Source organism: Boeremia exigua (assembly GCF_020726555.1).
Source record: "Boeremia exigua strain MPI-SDFR-AT-0100 chromosome Unknown C7974scaffold_3, whole genome shotgun sequence".
Taxonomy (NCBI): domain Eukaryota; kingdom Fungi; phylum Ascomycota; class Dothideomycetes; order Pleosporales; family Didymellaceae; genus Boeremia; species Boeremia exigua.
In genome coordinates, this window is record NW_025763520.1 from 2,012,380 (window position 1) to 2,031,360 (window position 18,981).

At 59.5% G+C, this 18,981-nt stretch overlaps 7 protein-coding genes across 7 annotated transcripts; 4 read left to right on the forward strand and 3 right to left on the reverse strand.

Annotated features, from left to right (window-relative positions):
- Positions 1-70: 70 nt before the first annotated feature.
- C7974DRAFT_330754 (mediator complex, subunit Med5) lies at positions 71-3,883 on the forward strand. Its single transcript, XM_046139088.1, has 7 exons — positions 71-863; positions 939-1,204; positions 1,252-1,314; positions 1,362-1,868; positions 1,918-2,089; positions 2,137-2,499; positions 2,555-3,883. Exons 1-7 carry the CDS (start codon positions 251-253, stop codon positions 3,727-3,729), a joined length of 3,159 nt encoding a protein of 1,052 aa, XP_046000466.1. The 5' UTR covers positions 71-250; the 3' UTR covers positions 3,730-3,883.
- Positions 3,884-4,059: 176 nt separating this feature from the next.
- On the forward strand, positions 4,060-5,332 carry C7974DRAFT_410411 (malonyl-CoA-acyl carrier protein transacylase; the record flags this gene model as incomplete). Its single annotated transcript, XM_046143471.1, has 2 exons — positions 4,060-4,213; positions 4,263-5,332. 2 exons carry the CDS (start codon positions 4,060-4,062, stop codon positions 5,330-5,332), a joined length of 1,224 nt encoding a protein of 407 aa, XP_046000467.1.
- Positions 5,333-5,350: 18 nt separating this feature from the next.
- Positions 5,351-6,698, reverse strand: C7974DRAFT_131705 (short chain dehydrogenase/reductase). The gene is made up of 6 exons (XM_046135390.1): positions 6,563-6,698; positions 6,286-6,427; positions 6,051-6,137; positions 5,939-6,001; positions 5,736-5,843; positions 5,351-5,681 (listed from the first exon to the last, which is right to left on the reverse strand). The coding sequence occupies exons 1-6, from the start codon at positions 6,610-6,612 to the stop codon at positions 5,370-5,372; spliced, it is 762 nt and encodes a 253-aa protein (XP_046000468.1). The 5' UTR covers positions 6,613-6,698; the 3' UTR covers positions 5,351-5,369.
- A 679-nt stretch (positions 6,699-7,377) lies between these two features.
- C7974DRAFT_388526 (armadillo-type protein) lies at positions 7,378-10,296 on the forward strand. The gene is made up of 6 exons (XM_046141283.1): positions 7,378-7,616; positions 7,668-7,805; positions 7,853-8,484; positions 8,530-8,824; positions 8,868-9,071; positions 9,119-10,296. Exons 1-6 carry the CDS (start codon positions 7,491-7,493, stop codon positions 10,076-10,078), a joined length of 2,355 nt encoding a protein of 784 aa, XP_046000469.1. The 5' UTR covers positions 7,378-7,490; the 3' UTR covers positions 10,079-10,296.
- C7974DRAFT_422003 (uncharacterized protein) lies at positions 10,297-13,486 on the reverse strand. Its single transcript, XM_046144316.1, has 3 exons — positions 13,043-13,486; positions 11,536-12,999; positions 10,297-11,492 (listed from the first exon to the last, which is right to left on the reverse strand). The coding sequence occupies exons 1-3, from the start codon at positions 13,370-13,372 to the stop codon at positions 10,650-10,652; spliced, it is 2,637 nt and encodes an 878-aa protein (XP_046000470.1). The 5' UTR covers positions 13,373-13,486; the 3' UTR covers positions 10,297-10,649.
- A 357-nt stretch (positions 13,487-13,843) lies between these two features.
- On the forward strand, positions 13,844-14,946 carry C7974DRAFT_305796 (methionyl-tRNA formyltransferase; the record flags this gene model as incomplete). Its single annotated transcript, XM_046138042.1, has 2 exons — positions 13,844-14,084; positions 14,147-14,946. 2 exons carry the CDS (start codon positions 13,844-13,846, stop codon positions 14,944-14,946), a joined length of 1,041 nt encoding a protein of 346 aa, XP_046000471.1.
- An 88-nt stretch (positions 14,947-15,034) lies between these two features.
- On the reverse strand, positions 15,035-18,963 carry C7974DRAFT_388535 (ubiquitin elongating factor core-domain-containing protein). The gene is made up of 3 exons (XM_046141284.1): positions 18,451-18,963; positions 16,139-18,393; positions 15,035-16,095 (listed from the first exon to the last, which is right to left on the reverse strand). Exons 1-3 carry the CDS (start codon positions 18,523-18,525, stop codon positions 15,195-15,197), a joined length of 3,231 nt encoding a protein of 1,076 aa, XP_046000472.1. The 5' UTR covers positions 18,526-18,963; the 3' UTR covers positions 15,035-15,194.
- Positions 18,964-18,981: the final 18 nt, after the last annotated feature.

Here is an 18,981-nt window from a genome sequence, read left to right on the forward strand (position 1 = left end):
GTTTGTTCCACTACTTCTGTGCGTTGTTTGGAAATGCGAAAGGAAGGGGCCCCACTATGGTACACGGATTCTCGGCTAAACTTGAGAGCTTTGGGGTTCTTGGTTTCATCGTTCATTGCAGCACCCATCACCAAACAAACCCGGGCAGCGATCCTTCGCACCCATCTAAACCTCTCTATTGTTGGCAAAACATATTTAGCTAATACTAGTTGCTCGCCCCGTGGGCCGTGCAGTATCTAGTGGATGGATCATGGACCCCATGGTCAAAGAATGGACGGTGTTCCTTGATCGATGCTTGAACCAGCGCGTGCAGGCCCAGTTATTCGACGCTGCAACTGCACAACTACACCGAAGATCGCCATTGCCCGGTCGCAAGCTTGCTGCTCTTCTACTCAAACCACGATCGTCTGGTGCAAGTACTGTTGACCCACGCGTAATCATCTATCTTGAGCGCCTGCTAGCGCTGAAGAAGGTTGACGCGTCAGATGTTCTTTCTGCCACCTTCTACTATTCCAAGGACCGACAACCAAAGACCGGCGAAGATGGGTCGGACAGAGAGACGAGATGGAGCAACCCACCCGAATTGGAGGAAGTCGTGTGCCATCGACTTCACAAAACTTTCGCCGCCGAGGAGCGCCCTTTCAACAACACGGAAGGGTTACAGACACTGATTGTTATTACAAGATGGATGCAAGCCGTAGTCACTTCACACACGAGTGACACAATGATGCAGGCCATGGCTGGTATTGCACAGCAACCACAACAACAGTCTATCAACGTTCGCGAAGCTTTGGGTGTGCTTGTCGTCGGCCTAATCGAAAATTCGAAGATCCTCCTGATACTCAATCATCCCACAGCCCAAGGTCAGTATCATCATGTCGATGCTACAGCTCCCTCATTGTGTATGTGTTATGTTGGACATCGCTCACGTATATCAGATCTACGCAAACGCTTGGCTCACTCGCTGGCGTCTTTTATCCCATTTTTATCACACAATTCCTTGGGTTCGCAATCCTCATTGGAGATCGCCAACAGGTTAGAGATGTCCCAGAAACAACATGAGCTCTACGAAAAGACCACGACAATTGGAGGCGTACCGAACGAAAATGCAAATTTGGAGGTTGCTGCCTTGCAGCTTGAAGCTGTCATGGACCTTCCAACTGTATCTACAAGAGCAGGACTATTCGTAACTCTTAATTCATTGGTAAGTCTAATCAAGTTGATGATGACTCCTGGCTAACAACTTCACAGCTCGTTGCTCGACCGCTTACCGATGATTTCACAATTATCAACTACTTACATTCGAGATACAAGGTAGTTTGGACCCTCCAGGATCTTATCTTGACACTAACTCCAAACAGATCGACCCCCAGAATATGGCCACAGATCTAATCACCGCTTCTTTCGATGTCCTTGCCAACGCAATGTACCGTAGCGAACCCGTGTCGACTATGTTCTGCCTCAAGTCATTCTTGATCAACAAAGTTCCAATATTACTCTTGCAACTCTCGGGTTCGATTTTCCCCATGACTCCTGAGATCTCGATAACCCAAGCACTCAGTCACGTCGACCCCAACGCCTTCCCTGCATTTTCGCAGGGCTTTGACGACATCATGGGTGGTAACAACTCACTTTCCGATGTGAGGCAGAATTTTCTAAACGCATGTGCACTCCATGGTCATATAACTACGAGCGCCGTTGAACGACTCCTCGGCGAGACCCCCTTGCAAGGACCGCCTACAACGAGATATGAGAAGAAAACGCTGCTGGACCAGTGCAAGAACAACTTTGACAAAGTCAACGCGTACATCGATGAGATGGAGAATCTCGATGGTAACGCCGGTGCTATCGTTAGCGCTGTCACCGAGGTGAGCAATCCCCTCAACCGCCAAGTGGTCAGACTGACCTGCGTTATAGTTCATTGCACATCTCTGTGAGACACAGGTTACGATGCACCTGAAGCAGATCTGCAATCTATTGTCGAAGAAGCCGCAGTGTCTAGATGTCATGTTGCAATTCACTTCGCCTGTCAGCATCTTGCAACCACTTTGCAAATTTCTCGATGACTGGCACTACGACAGCGACCAAGGTCAGTGACATGACCTTCTATGATTGATTCTCTATTGACGCCGGCAGGTGAATATCAGCCTGTGTATGACGAGTTTGGAGCGATACTTGTGTTGATCATGGCATTTGTGTATCGCTACGATCTCTCACGCACAGACATTGGCATTGGGCAAGAGTCTTTCATCGCTCGACTAATTGAGTCTGCTAACCACAGTATTGCGCCAGATGACTTGACAGAAAACGAAGGCAAACATCTCGCTAGTTGGTTGAAAGGCCTGTACGATTCAGGAAATGAAGGCCTCAGTAACGATGTGTTTGCCTCATGTCGCCCCCAAGACTTTTATCTAATCGTACCAACATTCTTCAGCCAAACGATCATGGCATGCTCGGCAGGTGTATTGTCGAATGAGACTGTCAAAAGCGGCTTGGAGTGTGAGTTTTCTGTCTATCTTTGAGTGTACGGACTACGAGCTAAGAAGGGATTTAGATCTTGGGGAGACGTTTCTTTTGCCGTCGCTGATCGGAGGCCTGACTTGGATGGCAAGTCATGCTCTCAAACAGACACACAACGATCTCGATGCGATGTTGAGAATCTTCCACGATGCCATCCTCACAGTACCTTCTTCTGGAGACGCGCAAGCAATGCATTCTACAATCCTTGCGCTGGTCTCTAGTCGCTTGGAGAAGTGCCTCCGCACGTTGCAGCGGCGCGAACCAGCGCGAACCAACATCGAGCCCTTACTGCAAGGTATCAAAAACAACGCACATTACGACCGCTCAATCCACGCATCGACCCGAGAACTAGAGCAATGGACGAATGCACCAAACAGCACACTAAATACAGCTCTGCGACATACCATACAGCAGCTGGCGCAATGGGCGTCTACCGCTGCAATCAACCCGAACCCTCCCAGCTACACGCACCGCCAAGTCTACGCCACATTGAATACGTTGGGAACGTACCAGACCGTGCGGGCAATCGTAGACGAGATCAAAGCACAGACGGAAGCCGGTAATGGAGCGGCTGCATTGGATATTGGTGTGTCGATCATCTGCGCGCCGACCGTTGAAGACAGCCCCATACCGATAGAGTGGATAGGGAGCTCAATCCCTACACCGGCGCCACCGCGCACAAGGATGAACCTGCGGGAGATGCTCAAGCACGTGTTCGACAACGCCGCCCCTTTGGTCACGACAGATCCGTCGAGTGCAGAAGCAGTCGTGCGTTTGCACAGACGTGTGGAGGCACAACTGTCATCGATCGGCCAAGTGGGACTTCAGGCACCAGTCATAAGCCTCCCGAGTGTCAGTATCAACGACATGCAAGCTCAGTCGATCAGTGACGATATCAACAAAGCCATGGAGGATGCGGCAAATGCCAGCCTTGCAAACGACCTCGAGATACCGAGCATGGATAAGAAGGCGTTGGAGCGCAGCATGGAAGAGCTCACAGGCCCAGCAGGCTTGGATCTGGCGAACATGGGCATGGACCCTGGCGACAACATGACAGGTGACATGACAGCCAACCTGGGTAGCCTTCCGGAGCTTGATCTTGGTGACATGAACAACATGGGAATGGAGATGGACATGGACATGGAAATGGACATGAACATGGGAGGCGGCGGCGACGACGACTGGGGGTTGGACTTTGACAACATGTAGGACATGGTCTGGGTCTTCGAGGGGTAGAGGTAGCGCACCCACTTGCAGCAGATTGAGCTAGGTTCAAGAAGTATTCTTATGCAGAGGCTAGAACAGCAAGACGCAGGCTCTGCACAGGCAGTTCGAAAAGTTACGGCACCTATGTATAGCGAAATGTGCACAAGTGGGTCCCCTCGGGGGGCACTGCTCCGCAAACAGACCTCGGCCGCGGGACCGGCTTGAACCCCAAGCTTTCAGCCTCCACCCCCACAGTGAACCTCCACAGCTCCGCCAGCCCCTAGCAAGCTTCTAATATGTCCATCAGACAATAACGACACAGCCTCCACCGCCATGTCGAGCGCCTGCATGTCCGTTTCTCGAATTGTTCCGCGTACTGCAGCGCCATGTGGACGCCGTGGTGGCAGCCGGCCGGCCGCGCGGAGGTGGATGAGCAGCAGCAGGCAGTCCGCAGCGAAGCGACCGAAGACTGCCATATTCTTCCCCGGTACGCCAGACGTCGCGACAGGCTTCCTGACCCGTGCTGACTGTTGCAGGCCAGGGCGTGCAGCGCGTCGGCATGATTACGCCATGGCTCGAGGCCTTCCCGCGCACCGCGAAGCCCATCCTCGACGAGATTGACGCCACGCTCAACCTGCCGCACACGCCGCTCACCCGTATCATCGAGTCTGGCACCAATGCCGAGCTCACGAGCACCGAGAACGCGCAGCCCGCCATCATGGCCACGAGCATCCTCATCCTGCGCATCCTGGAGCAGGAGTTTGGCTTCAACACGACTGAGCGCGTCGACATCACCCTCGGCCACTCGCTGGGCGAGTTCGCCGCCCTGGTGGCCGGCGGCTATCTCACCTTCCAGGACGCACTGAAGATGGTGCGGCGCCGCGCAGAAGTCGCCAGCAACTGCAGCAAGGAGGCCGTCGAGAAGGAAGGCGGCGAGTTCGGCATGGTCGCCCTGGTCTGCGAGTCCGAGGAACACATGACGGCCCTCGTCGCGGCGATCCACGAGTTCCTGCGCCTGGGCGGCTCGCGCTCAGACTCCAACGACGACCTGCCCGCCGTGCAGCAGGTCCTCATCGCCAACATCAACTCCAAGAACCAGATCGTGCTCAGCGGGAGCATCGCGCGCATCAACACGCTGCTGACCAACCTGCGCCAGTTCGGCGGCCACGATCCGCGCCACGTGCGCCTCAAGTCCGACACGCCCTTCCACGGCCCGCTGATGAAGCCCACGTACGAGACGGTGAAGCGCATGCTGTACAAGCAGAAGCCAGACGGCAGCGACATTGTCACATGGCCGGGCCTCATGCCGTGCGTGTCAAATGTCACGGGCAAGCCGTACGAAAGCAAAGATCAGTTGAAGGACCTGCTCGCACGCAGCTGCATCGAGACGGTGCAGTGGTGGAAGAGCGTCAAGTACCTGCACGAAGAAGAGAAGGTGCGCCGCTACGTCGGCATCGGGCCGGGCAAAGTGGGCAGGAACCTGGTGGGCAAGGAAGTCGGCATGAAGGGCGCCGTCAAGGGCGGCGGAGTCTGGGCCATCACGAGTCCCAAGGACATGGAGGAGGTTGTGCGCGCGCTCGACGACACAGAGACGAGCGAAGACTGAACACCACAGCCAGCATTGATTGGATTTGACCCTCGCCTCACGCGCCCTGCACATTCAGCCCGGCGTCGACCTGGATCCGCATCCCCGTCATGCTGCTATTCTTCGCCAGCATGACAAACGCATCCACACAGTCCTGCAGATCCGTATCCTTCTTCAACGCCGCCGCGTTCTGCAGCGCCTTGATCCGCTCCGGGCTGTACTTCTTGCCCCACTCCGTCAGCAGCAGACCCGGCAGCACAGTATTAACACGAATCTTGGGCCCCTCCGTGACGGCCAGGCACTTGACTAGATGTAGTTGTGCAGCCTTGGTCACGGAATACGGCATCGACGACCCGCCCTGCCCAATGCCCTGAGCACGCACGTCAGCAAGAATATGGTTAGAGCAGAGGAGGGAGAAACGCACCGCTATCGAGCCCGTGGTGATCATCACGCCGCCCTCGGGGTTTGCGTCGAACGTCGGCTTAGCAGCGAGGAGCAGCGCACGCGGCACCTTGACATTGGCCGCCCAGCACTGGACGCAGTCAGTACGCAATCAGCACGTAGTCAGCGCGCACGCCCAGCACGTAGAGACTCGGTAGCGTAGTCGTAGCCGTAGCACAAACGAACCTTATCCCACTCCGCCTCGCTCATCCCCTCGTGGTCCCCCCACTCGCAGAACTTAGTCCAGCCCTGTCTTCATCAGCACGCACACATGTCCCAACTTCTCATGAAGACTCACGGCGTTGGCAAGCACAATGTCCAGACCGCCGAGTTGCTCCGTCGCTTCCTGGACGGCGCGCCGCGCTTCGTCCGTGTTCGTCATGTCCTGTGAGGCAAGTTAGTTTGGGAACGTCCTGCACGATCCTTTGATTCCCGTGACACCGTTTTGGTCGTGAGAACGTAGCGATGAGTGAGCCGTGATGAGCGAGCCGTGACAAGTGAGCCGAGACAAGTGAGCAACCAGATAAACGCACAGCCTTGATAACCACGGCCTTGACGCCCTCCGCCTGACACCGCTTCTGCACGTCCTGCGCAGGCTCGACGCGGTTGAAGTAGTTGATCGCGATGTTGCAGCCCTGTTTCGCAAAGGTCGTGGAGAGCAGTTCGCCGAGGCCGCTGTGCGGGGTGTTAGTATCTTCCTGCTTGGCTGGTTGTATTGTCCGGCTGGGTTGGGGGGTTTGAGTGGATTGGGTTCTATCCCGTGCTCTGTTGTGCTGTAGGGCACCGCGATGTAGGTGGAGGGGAACCCACGCTGAGCCGCCTGTGATCAGGACATTCCGCCCTTTCAGCGAGTACGGCATTGTGCACTAGAATATCCCGTTGCAATTGTCGATTCGAGGAGTCGTATTCACAACTAGAAGCCGTGACTTAACAAAGCGTTGCGCGGTGGTCGATGGACTTGATATGGCACTGAGCTCGAGCTAATGTGGGGCGCCGGACCCCGCAGCATGCAAGGCGAGTGCTTACACGTTGCTTAGCTGTACCTCGGTATTTTACAACGGGGGTTCTGGTCGTTATTGTACCGGGAGAAGGTGGGGGTTGCGCGCTTGAGACGTCGGAGCTGCGGTGGCGCGGATTGGGAACTCTTGTACTTGTATTGTAATAGGCTAGCTATGCTGTATAGACGACTATACCTCACTACATGAACGCCCAGGACCGTTGTACAGGTGCTTCTCATGCTTATCAAAGGTTCAGCGTCCAGCGTACCGGCCTGCACTAATGACGATGTTATCATTGGCAAGTACAGTCTTCCAGCTCACTGCTCCAGTCGAACCAACCCTAGACACTGTTAGCAGTCCGCAAACAACAACAGTCAAAGACAGCGACTTCAACGCCATGCATCAGTGATTCGTTATGGTAGCACTTCGCTGGAGGTTTCCTCTTCAGCTACATGCATCGCATGCAGCACTTTCCCGGGTGAACGTTCAAAGGGAAACCATCGCCGAGCGATCTAACCTTTTACCAAATGCTCATCTTGTGCGTGTGTAGGTGGTGGGAGGGATGGACATACCTGTGCTGCTACAAGCTGTCTTGTCGCGCGGCGAGAGCTGTGTTGGTGATGAAGACGTGCATGTGTGTGGTGACGCTGTACAGGGGTCCCGTATGTGGGGCATCTGTCCACACGGCGACTCCAGGTATCAGTCCGACGCCACGCTCCCAGCGTGCGTAATTCGTAATCATGGACTTCCTCAAGTCTGCAGTCGCCTCGGCGATATCCAAGGGCTACCCGACGTGGGGATATACCTTTGGCGACCGCGTGGACATTGACGACTCCATCTGGACACTACACAATGGCACAAAGCGAGTATGGCCAGATCGCTGCACGCCGTGGACAGTGAGCTGACCGGCGTGACAGGAAGACGGGTCGAAATGCAGCATTTTCTCCTTTGACATCACCGCGAACAAGTCCCGACTGCCGCTCGCGCGCAATGCGCTCCGGAAACTGCGCACCCTGCGGCACCCAGGCGTGGTGAAGGTCCTCGACACACAGGAGGTGGGTGCAAGGTCATACCAGATGGAAGCGAAGCTAAGCAGCAGCAGTCCGAGACGCACATCTACGTCGCGACCGAGCGACTGACGCCGCTGAGCTGGCACGTCAAGCGCAAGAGCCTCACGGAAGAAACGACAAAATGGGGACTGCACAACGTCGCGAAGACGCTCAAATTCATAAACGCCGACGCGGCCTCGATACACGGCTGCATACGGCCGGCCTCGGTCTTCTTCGGCGAGAGCGGGGAGTGGAAGCTCGGCGGCTTCGACGCGCTGAGCGCCGTCAAGGAGGACGACTCCATGCTGCCGACGTACGGCGGCCTGATACCGGACGCGGGGCGGTACATGGCGCCCGAGATCGTCAAGGCGGGGTGGGAGGTCATCAAGCAGAACCCCACGCCCGCGGTCGACGCGTACGACTTTGGCATCCTGATCTTCGAGTGCTTCAATGGCAGCTACAGCAGCAGCGACCAGCTACAGCAGCTGAAGAGCATTCCGCCGAGCATGCACCAGTCGTACAAGCGTCTGCTGAACCCGAACCCAAAGTCGCGGATGAGCGTGGGGCAGTTCCTGGACCAGGGGAAGCGCATAGGAGGGTTCTTCCAGACGCCGCTGATCCAGGTCACCGAGGACATCGACAACCTGGGGCTGAAGGCCGAGGACGAGCGGAATGAGTTGCTTGGGTAGGGATTGTACATGGAGAGACTGATCCCAGCTGACTGTTGCAGGCAACTCGACAAGGTCGCCGACGACTTCCCCGCCGACTTCTTCAAGATGAAGGTGCTCCCCGAGCTGCTCAAGTCGGTCGAGTTCGGTGGCGGCGGCGCGAAGGTCTTCGGCACTGTCATGCAGATTGGGCAGAAGCTGACGGACGAGGAATACGAGGCGCAAATCACGCCGGTCGTTGTGCGGTTGTTCGCGAACCCCGACCGGGCGATTCGCGTCTGCTTGCTGGACAACCTGTCGCTGATGATCGACCACCTCCCGCAGAAGCTTGTCAACGACAAGATCTTCCCTCAGATGGTATGTTGAGGTTGAACTGGGTCGAAGAGAGCTAACTTTCCAGGTCACCGGCTTCACAGACGTAGCGCCAGTCGTCCGCGAGCAGACAGTGCGCGCAGTCTTGACAGTCGTCCCCAAGCTCTCCGACAGGGTCATCAATGGCGAACTCCTCAGACATCTAGCAAAGACCGCCAACGACGAGCAGCCGGGGATCCGCACCAACACCACCATCTGTCTGGGCAAGATCGCGCGCAACCTCGGCGTCAACGTAGGTCGGCCGTGGTATACATGTATTCAAGTACTGACACCCCACAGAGCAGAGCAAAGGTCCTCGCCGCAGCGTTCGCCCGCGCACTGCGCGACCCCTTCGTCCACGCGCGCAACGCGGCCCTGCTCGCCCTCGCCGCCACCGCCGACCTCTTCAGCGAGGACGACTGCGCCACCAAGCTCCTCCCCATCATGTGCCCGTCGCTCGTCGACAAGGAGAAGCTCATCCGCGACCAGGCCCAGAAAAGCGTCGACATCTACATGGCCCGCATCCGCAAGCACGCCGCCACGATGCCCGACACCGTGCTCCCCGCCCCCGGGCCCTCGAGCTCCACCGGCGCCGCAGGAACCACCCCGCGCATCGGCACGCCCGCCGCCGAGGCCGGCTGGGCGGGTTGGGCCATCTCGAGCTTCACGCACAAACTCGCGCAGACCAGCGGCACCATCGCACCCGCGGCCGCAACCGAACAGCGCGCCTCGTCCGTCCCGCCGTCCAAGCCCCCCGTCCCGCTGGCCTCGAAACCCGCCGCGCTAGCGTCGACACGCAGCTCCGCAGCCGTCCCGACCGTGGCGTCGCCCGCGGCCTTTGACGACGCCGAGTTCGACGGCGACTGGGGGTTCGGCGACGAGAGTAACAGTAATAGCAATAACAACACCACCGACGCGTTCCACGATGCGGCAGACGCGTTCGACGACGACCCGTGGGGCGCGCCCGCGGCGAAACCCGCATCCACCACCGCGTTCGACGACGCGGGCGAGCCGGACTTTGCGGGGTGGCTGGCGGCGCAGAACGCGGGGAAGAAGAGCGGGGCGAAGGCGCTGCCGAAGGGGCTTGCGAAGGCGGGGGGGTCGGCGGGGGTGAAGACGGCTGCTGCGAAGAAGAGTGTCCCGGCGGCGGCGCGGAAGGTGGTTGTGCCGGCCAAGAAGGAGGTGGTCAAGAAGGAGCCGGTCAAGGCCCAGGGGAAGGACAAGGAGGACGAAGTGGAAGGGTGGGGGGATGACTGGTAGGTGGATACGCAGGAGGGAGTCAGCGAGCAGGACAGAGGAAATGAGGGGAGAAGGGCGTGCAGCATAGCGACGGCGTTACTAGATCTAACAGATTACACGCGCGGGTATCGAGTATATACATGGCTTCTCTGCGCTTGTCCATGCCGTGCTGAGATCGCTACTTCCACATGCGTGTTTACATCAGATGTGGTGGTGCTCCATGCACTCCTCTGTAGAGCTGTGTTGGACTGGACTGAATTGTACTGGACTGCACTGCATCGGACGGACCGATTTGGACTGAATTGGACTGCATCGAACGGATGGTTGTTATAGACTATCCAGGCATATCTACACTCCTTAAAGACACGCCAATGCCATGTATCTATGCACTTCTACCAATGAACAAGTGCCGTCTCTACTCACCTCAAAAGCGCTAAACTACGCGTCAAAGAAGCGCTGGACTGGACCGCACTATTCGCCGTATCAATACGCAACACACCCTCTCATCACTTCTTCTTCCCCTCAATCTCCCTTCCTCTTCCCTCATCTCACTTCTTCTTCCTCTCCCCTCCATCTCATGTCCAATTCAGACTCACCGATTCAGACTCAAAACCTCATCGACATACCTCCGCGCATCCACGCCAATCCCCTCCCCCAACCCTTTAGGCCCCCACCCCGCAGCCCGCCCGCCCATCCGCTGACTCTGCGACTCGCCGCCAATGCCCAGGCCGACCCCGAGCCCGCCCAGGCCCATGCTGCCCCACACGCCGCTGGCGCCGCGCTTGCCCTCGCGGGCGGCTGCGGGCTGGGCATCGCGAGCGCGGCGCACGAGAAAGGCCTCGCGCACATCGGCCGTGTTGAAGGCGGTGCTGTTGGCCGAGGCGGCCGAGTTGTCGTGGGACTCGCGGACGGTCGAGGCGGACGAGGGGCGCGAGGCGCGTTCGTCGGGGTCGCCGGGCGCGGGGGTGCTGGGCGGGACGCGCATCCAGACGACCCACCAGCCCCTCGCGGTTTTAGACGAGCGCTCGATGTCGGCGGCGGCGTTGCGGCGCGTGTCGGCGAGCGAGGCCAGGATGTGGGCGTGCACGTTGAGCGCGTCGGGGCGCGACCAGGCAGCGTCCGGAGAGAGGCCCTCGGCGAGGAGGGAGCCGGGGGCGGGGATGTTGGGGAGGCTGGAGTGCAGGGTGAGGGTGCGCGGGTCCCAGACGAGGTCGTAGATGGGGGCGGTGTTTGGGCCGTGGGCGGCAGAGGAGGAGGTGGTTGTCTGGGGGTGCTGGGCGGCGAGGAGGCGCTGGGCGACGCGGGTCGGGGACGTGTTGCGGTCGAGGCTGCGGTGGAGCGGGGCGAAGAAGGCGTGGATGGAGCGGTAGAAGGAGGCGATGGTCAGCGAGGGCGTGCGGTGGGTGAAGAGGAAGGTGTAGATGAAGGGGCGGTGCTGCGGACGTTAGTGGTGGTCGGAGCTGTGCGAGGATACATACGACGTAGATGACAGGCTGCAGGCGTTGCTTGCTAAGCTTGGCCTTGGGCTTCGAGTCGGTGCCGGACCGCGCCTCGTCGCTCTGGGTGCCGTCCGACTCGGAGACGGACGAGCCCTTGACGACCTTCTCGACGTAGATGGTCCGCAGCGGGATGCGGGCGTTCCAGTTGCCCTCGTCGTTCTCGTCGTCCATGTCGGCGGCGATCATGTCGCCCTTCAGGCCGATCAGGAAGTAGCCGTCGTTCTCGGCCTGGACCTGGGCCCTGCGCTTCGCCTCGACGAGGTCGACGTCAGGCGCCGGCTCGACGTAGCGCATGGCTGGGGGCTCTTTTGTGGCGTCGGACTGTTTTGTGGCGTCTGCGGGGGTGGGTTGGGGGGCGGGTTGGGGGGAGGGTTCGGGGGTCTTCTTGCCACCCCATGCGGTGCCGTATCCCAGGGTCATGTACTTCATCCAGGTCTCGGTGTCGCCCAGCGACGCCAGCATGTGTCCGTCATGCTTCGCGGCGGGCTCGGTGCCGTTGGCGTTGTCAACGGCCTGCGACGCCTTGTCCAGCGAGCTCTCGACGGCCCTGACGATGGGCGGGGGGATGGGCGGGGACTTGTCAGTGGGGGATGTGTCTGCGGGGGGCAATGTGTCTGAGGGGGACTGCGGCTTGTCTGCGGGCGACTTCGACCTGTCTGCGGACGACTTCGACCTGTCTGCGGACGACTTCGACCTGTCTGCGGACGACAGCGACTTATCCACAGAAGGCGAGGACAGGGACTCCTCTGCAGGAGACTTCGGCGCTGGATCGGGCTCGCGCGCGTCAGGGTTGCGCCGTCTGCGCTTCGTGCGGCCCGAGGTGGGATTGTCGCGGATGCCGTACGCGTGGTCGCCGTAGTGGAAGATGGACTCGGTCCAGTGCGACACGTCACGGCGCGAGGCGCGACTGAGCCCGCCGACGCCCGAGAAGACGACGCCGTCGGTGGCCTCCACAGTGCCGCCGCTGCCGATCCACGGCTGGGCGGGAGCGTCGTCGGACAGTGCTGCACCCTTGCTGTCCTGCAGCGGCGACGCGGTGCCGAAGCGCGACACCAGCACATCGACCAGGCCCTCGGTGCGGCGGGCAAAGTCCTCGAGCACGTCGCGCTCGCTGCTGCCCCACTCCTCCTCACCGACGCCCATGCCCAGCTCGCCACCGGCAGCCAGCTTCAGGCCGTTGAACATGTCGACGGCGGGGCTGGCGTGCAGCAGCACGTCCCAGTGGGCGCAGAAGCGGCCCCAGTAGGTGCGCAGGATGCTGCAGAACTTGTCGCGCGGGTGCTTCTCGAACAGCTGCTGCAGCGGCCAGCCGTGGTGCAGGGTGAAGAGGCCGTGGGCGCGCACCAGCTGCTGCACGAGCAGCGCGGCGGGGCTGACCTCGCGGCTCGAGTACTCGACGGCGGCCGGGTCGGCGGCGGCGGGCAGCTGCGTGAGGTCGACGGACTGCGGGGTCAGCGGCGGTCGTGGGGAGGGCAGCGCAACCTACAGCCAGGATCCACCAGCCGGGCTCCAGCTCGTGCAGCACAATGCGCGCCTTGTCCGTGTCGATGGCGTCGACCGTCTCGCCGCGGGCAAAGGCGCGGGCAAAGCCGACCATGCCCTGCGCCAGCCCGACCTGCCGCAGCTTCTCGTTCTCCTCGTCGCGCAGCTGGCGGGCCGTCTCCGCATGGGCGCTGCTGAGGCCGGCGCGCGCCGCGGCCGCCTTTGCGTAGTAGAAGACAATCTGCTCGTGGAAGGTCGCGTCCGAGTCGCCCAGCGCGGGGCTGTAGATGGCGAGGAAGCTCAGCTGCGCCGGCACCACGCGCGGGGCGGCCATGTCGAGGGGTGCGGTGTGATGCGTGCTGTTCGTGCACTCGGCTGCGGGCGTGCCGATCTGCCGCTGCGGAGCTCGTCGGGGGTGCTGACAGTGAGTGCGTCTCTCACACAAGACAGCCCAGAGCAGCCCTCGCCTGTCGCATCCAGCTGAGAACCCGGCACTCGCGCCCGGTGCGCCTGGCCCTTCTGGCCGCCTGTCTGGCCCAGCGCGACGCACCGCATCGCGATCTGAGGCATCGGCGGTGGAACGGCACAGCAGGGGTTGCTCGCTTGCGACCGCCAAGCTCTGATCCTGATCGCGATGCGCAGCCGCTTCCCATTCGCTGCCAAGTTCGACGTAGTAGGTGATGCTGTACGCGAATTTCGAGTAGTAGGTGATGCTCTGACGCGAATCCCGACGTAGTAAACAATGCTCTGACGCGAATTCCAACATAGTAGACGATGCCCTGACGCGAATCCGACGCAGTAGACAATGCTCTGGACGCTGCCCGCCCCGGCGCGCGCCCTCGTCGCCACCGCCCTGCAGCACCGCGCCTACACCACGCGCCCGGAGCCGCTGCGCATCCTCTTCTGCGGCGCCGACGCCTTCAGCATCGAGAGCCTGCGCGCGCTGCAGGCCGCCCGCGCGCAGACCCCGGGCCTCATCGACGCCATCCACGTCGTCCACCGCCCGCCGAAGCCCGCGGGCCGGGGGCTCAAGACGCTGCGCGAAGGTATGCACACACACTCTATCACTCGCATGTCTGTCGCTCGACTGCAAGCTAACACCCCCCAGTCCCCATCGCGCCCTACGCCCGCGCCCACCACCTCCCCACCCACCCCCTCGCAACCTTCACACACTGGACCCCGCCGCCCAGCCTATCCTTCAACCTCATCATCGCCGTCTCCTTCGGCCTGCTGATCCCGCCGCGCATCCTCGCCCTCACCCCTTACGCAGGCCTCAACGTGCACCCCTCGCTGCTGCCCGATCTGCGCGGCGCAGCGCCGATCCCACATGCCCTGCTGCGCGGCCGGGAGTACACGGGTGTCAGCGTGCAGACGCTGGATCCGGCGCGGTTTGACGCCGGGACCGTGGTTGCGCAGAGCGAGGCCCCGGGCTTGCGCATTGGGGAGGGCGAGACGGCGGAGGCGCTGCGGCAGCGGCTGGCGGTCGAGGGGGGACGGTTGCTGGTCGATGTGCTCCGGCGCCGGGGCTATGTCGAGCCTGTGGTCCCCGGGGGGTGGTATGCGGGGCCTGTGGCGGAGGCGCCCAAGGTGGGCAAAGGGGATGCGTGCGTCGATTTTGAGATGGTGGGGGTCGCGGGCGTGAGGGCGCGGCTGAGGGCCCTGGGCGACGTGTGGTGTGTGCTGCCGAATGGGGAGCGGTTGGTCGTGCACGAGGTGGGTGGTGTGGAGGACGCTGTAGATGGGCATGTAGAGAGGGGGTTGTGGTGGGATGAGGCGAGTCGCGAGCTGAGGTTCCGGGCCGCGTGTGGGGGGGTTGGGGTGGTAAGGTCGAGTACGTATCCAGGGGGGCAGAAGGGGAAGGGGAATAAGATGGTGGCGAAGATTTTGAGGGCCGCGGGGAGGGTGTAGACATACCCATAGACATACACCCATAGAGTGATACCCAGCGGGACAGTCGAAAGAAGAAACACATGTTGGCTATCGGACGATTCCAACACCCATCACCAATAACAATATCATTCAATTCCGACTATCATCTCTGTCTGGTGCAATACCGCAATACTGCAATACGCAATACTGCAATGCAATGCAAATGCATCATCTCGTAAACGAATGCCTCCCAACGCCAAACACCACCCATGCAGTCATAACCCCACCTACGCAGTATCTATGCGCTCGCCCTCGGCCGCCGCGACCCGCTCCGCGCGCTTCTTCGCGAGCACATCCGCCTTCCACGCCAGAATCTCGTCGCGCAGCGCGTCGTTGGCAATCACGTCCTCGATCTTCAGCGGCGTGCGGTTGAACGGGTCGTGCGGGTCGCTCAGGAGGTGGCTCTTGATGGTGCTGCGGTCGATGATCTGCTTGCTGATGGGCAGGATGACGGGGTCTTCCATGAGCGTCGCCATGAGCGGGTCCGTGTACTCGTCGGGGTACTCGCCGAGATCTGCTTCTTCGAGGTCGGCGGCCTCCTTCGACGTGCTGATGCTGCGCGCCATGGCCTCCCACTGCTGCAGCTGCACATCGTTCTTGAGGTAGAACTTGGCCATGATCTTGTGCGCTTCGATCCAGTATTCGGGGCGGTACGAGCGGCCGTCCGTCGCGACCGCGTCGACAAACGACTGCTTGCCCTGCAGGTTGAGGTACACGTCGGTCAGCTCCGCCAGCATCTGGCGCGGATTCCAGCCGTATTCCTCAGGGTTGTCGACCTTGAGGCTCGACTTCTTCGGTCCGACAAGCGCCTCGAGATTGTAGTCGAGCATGTGTGCGAGTCGGACAACGACCTCCTTCTTGGTGAAGGAGTCGGCGAGCGCTTCTGTGAAGAGCTTGAGCATGGCCACCGTCTCGTTGGTCAGCTGCATGTAGCTCTTGGCCTTGCTCTGGGCAGCAGTGAGCTTCTCCTCCTTCTCTGTACGGACCGCTTGATCCATATTCGGATCAGCCTTCAGTTCCTTTGCGGTTTCATGGATCTGGGTGAAGGCAGTGAACGACTCATCAAGGACGAACGTGACGTCGTTCAGCAGCAGGTTGACGAACTGCACGAAGAAGTCCAGGTTGACCCTGTCCACGTTAGTTTGCTACACACAATCCAGGCTGTACGTACCGTGCTTCTGTGGCAAGGTTGTCCCGGTACACTGGGTTGGGCCAGATGCACTTGATCACCTGGAAGATCTCGTATCGGATGTTGAACTTGTCGTAGAACTGCGTGTGCGCACCAGTGCTTTCGCATTCGTTGTAAAACTGCATCAGCGCGTGCAGCAAATGCTTCATGGCGAACTTATTTCCAAAAAGAGTGTCGCCGAGGACGCCCTTTGGCCGGTGTGGAATCTCCCAGACTCCATGGTACAGAATGGTCACCAGACCTGACTTCAGGTACGGGTTCTTGATATACTCCGAGTTCCGCAGGAAGACAATGCAGATCTTGACGAGCTCCTCGCACTGAGTCCCCGTGATGATGTGAGGCATCATGCGTGTAATGAACTTGAAGTTGCCCACGATGTCTTCGACGAAGTACTCGGGGAGACAGCGGAACGCCAGAGACTGTTCGCTCGGCAGAGGCAGCTGCAGGTCTGTCTTGGGGAAGTCAGTCCCAGAAACGAGCCGCAGCAGCCAGACAATGACATAGCGCATCAGCTGCATCGACCGAGCCTGCATGGTTTCGTCACTGAGTATGCCTGCGATAGCATAGCTGGTGCAGGTGCCGCGCTCAATCTGGTCCTTGATCCTCTTGACATGTGCGTCGAAAATTCTCAGTTGCCCAGGGTTCGAGGCATACTTATGGCGCTCGGTCTCAAACTTCTCGAGTTCCTTTTTAAGCCACTTTACATCCTTCTGTAAAGACGTGAGCTTTGAGTTGGCAGCCTCGGTGCCGTAGTGGTGCGCTGCCACAGTCAAGAAGAACACCTCGGAGATGAAGTTGCTCGTGCCATCTGCCTTATGGCCATAGAACTCCTCCGATGTCTTCTCGTCAGCGTTGATCTTGGTTTCATCCGTAATGTCAACGCGTGGCGATCGTCGTAGGTAGTCAATGTCGATTCGGTCGATCTTGGAGAAGGAGGCGTCCATGAAAGGCTCGCACAGCCGGTCCAGCACAACCGTGACGTTGACCATGAAGCCGTCAGAGGACACTGTCTTCGCATCGACCTGCAAAGCTCGGCGCTTGTGGTTCTTGTTCACAGTAAGGGCAAACCAGTTCAGCATAGACTCTCGTGAATCCTTGTTCTTGATGAATGTGTTTGAAATGTCAAACAGTTCGTCCTGGTGGGTTTGCAGAGTCATGCGGAGGGCTCGTTGCGCATTAGCGATCAGGGCCTTGTCACCGCCCCCTGCTGCCCCGGAGAAGTAGTTGACCGCGACATCACCCTGCATGGGTGACAGGCGGAAGAAAGGCCCCAGCAAGGTCTGAGTCTCAATGTTCTGCGCTTCGATATCGACAGGCAGGAACGTCTCCGACTGCACCAAAGCGGTGACAAGCGGAGGGAAGCGGATGAGGCTGCGGAGCGCGAGCATGTGTGGCTTGTAGTCGCTGTTCATGGACGATCTTGCTAACCGCCGGCTCAAGTCCTCCACTGCACCCACCAACGCCTCCTTCGCGGTATCGTCATCCTCAGCACGGTTGCAAGCTTCCTGGAGGAAGTCGAAGCAAATCCCCCTGTCGTCTTCAGGTCCAAGAAGCAAGCGGTCGGTCAGGGCGTTTTCCAGAGGCGGTTCCTCGCCGAACATGTCGGGCATGGTCGCAGCAAAGATGGCGTAGTTGAAGCATATCCTTCGGAGCTCCCTCACAATCTCGTACTTCGGATCGCTCTTGTTGGTGATGCTCTTGGACTGTCTCGCAACACGCTTCCAGCACCCAAGCAGGTATTCCAAAGCGTTTCCTTGTGTGTGGCTGGACGCAGCCTCCAGGACAACAGAATCCAGCACATCAGTCGTAAACCGAAGCGGCCGGCCCTCGTCCTGCAGATCTTGCTTCAAGCTCGAAGCGTGGTAGATCTTGTGACCGTGAACATCCTGCGTGCGCCTTTCATCGAGTGTAATTCTGAAGATACCGCTGATTATCTGGTGCTCCCACCCTTCAATACTGGTGTCCTGCGGGCTCGGTGCAGGTGGCGGGGCGACGGCGCTGCTTGCGGTCGCAGCTGACTTGATGTTGATGCGTGAGGCGGGCTTTGGCGCTGTGCTGCCATCTGTCTGCGATTGCAGAGTCCCTGTCAGTGGCGACTGCGTACGAGGCTGTGGCGATGGTGCTTGGGGAGCTGGCGGCTTGGGCGACGAGGCACCAGATGCTGAGGGCGAACCGGGCGTTGTGGAGGATGGTCGCGGAGTGGAGCCTCCAAGCTTCGCGAGACGCTTTGCACGAATCTGGGCAAGGTTGTCATCAGCTTGTCTCTTGCGTCGAGGGCTGCCAGGAAGCTGTACCTTGTCGGCGTCAGACATGGCTGTGTCTTGCTCCGGAGCCGGGGGAGGCGGGTCTGTCATTTCCTGGTCGGCCATGTTGTATGCAGGAGGAAGGAAAAGGCTCTCGAATTAGGTCAGACAGTAAGAATGGGTGCGCCGCAGACAGTGACGCTGGACAATGAAGTAGCGCGAACTACTGTGTATGGCAGCGGTGTTGCCTGCCCCACCACCTACGTGAGCTAGCTTTCACCACGCGCATTCACGCGTCGAGATAGAAGCTTATGGAAGCACCCAAGCTCTTGTGCAAGAAAGACATTAGACATGGCCGAATACGTCCACAATCAATAATAGGAGAGAGTATTCGAGGTCTAATCCACTCACTACCTTCTAGCCCACGCCACTTTGACCTTGCTAAGTAATTGTTCTGTGCTGCATGGACCTGCGATGAGACGCTTTACTGCAGCTGCATCAGACACGCGTCTTGTGCTCTCAAAACGCGAGGGCCGGTGCATTGCTGGCTGATGTGTCTCGATATGCAAGACCCGCTTTGGG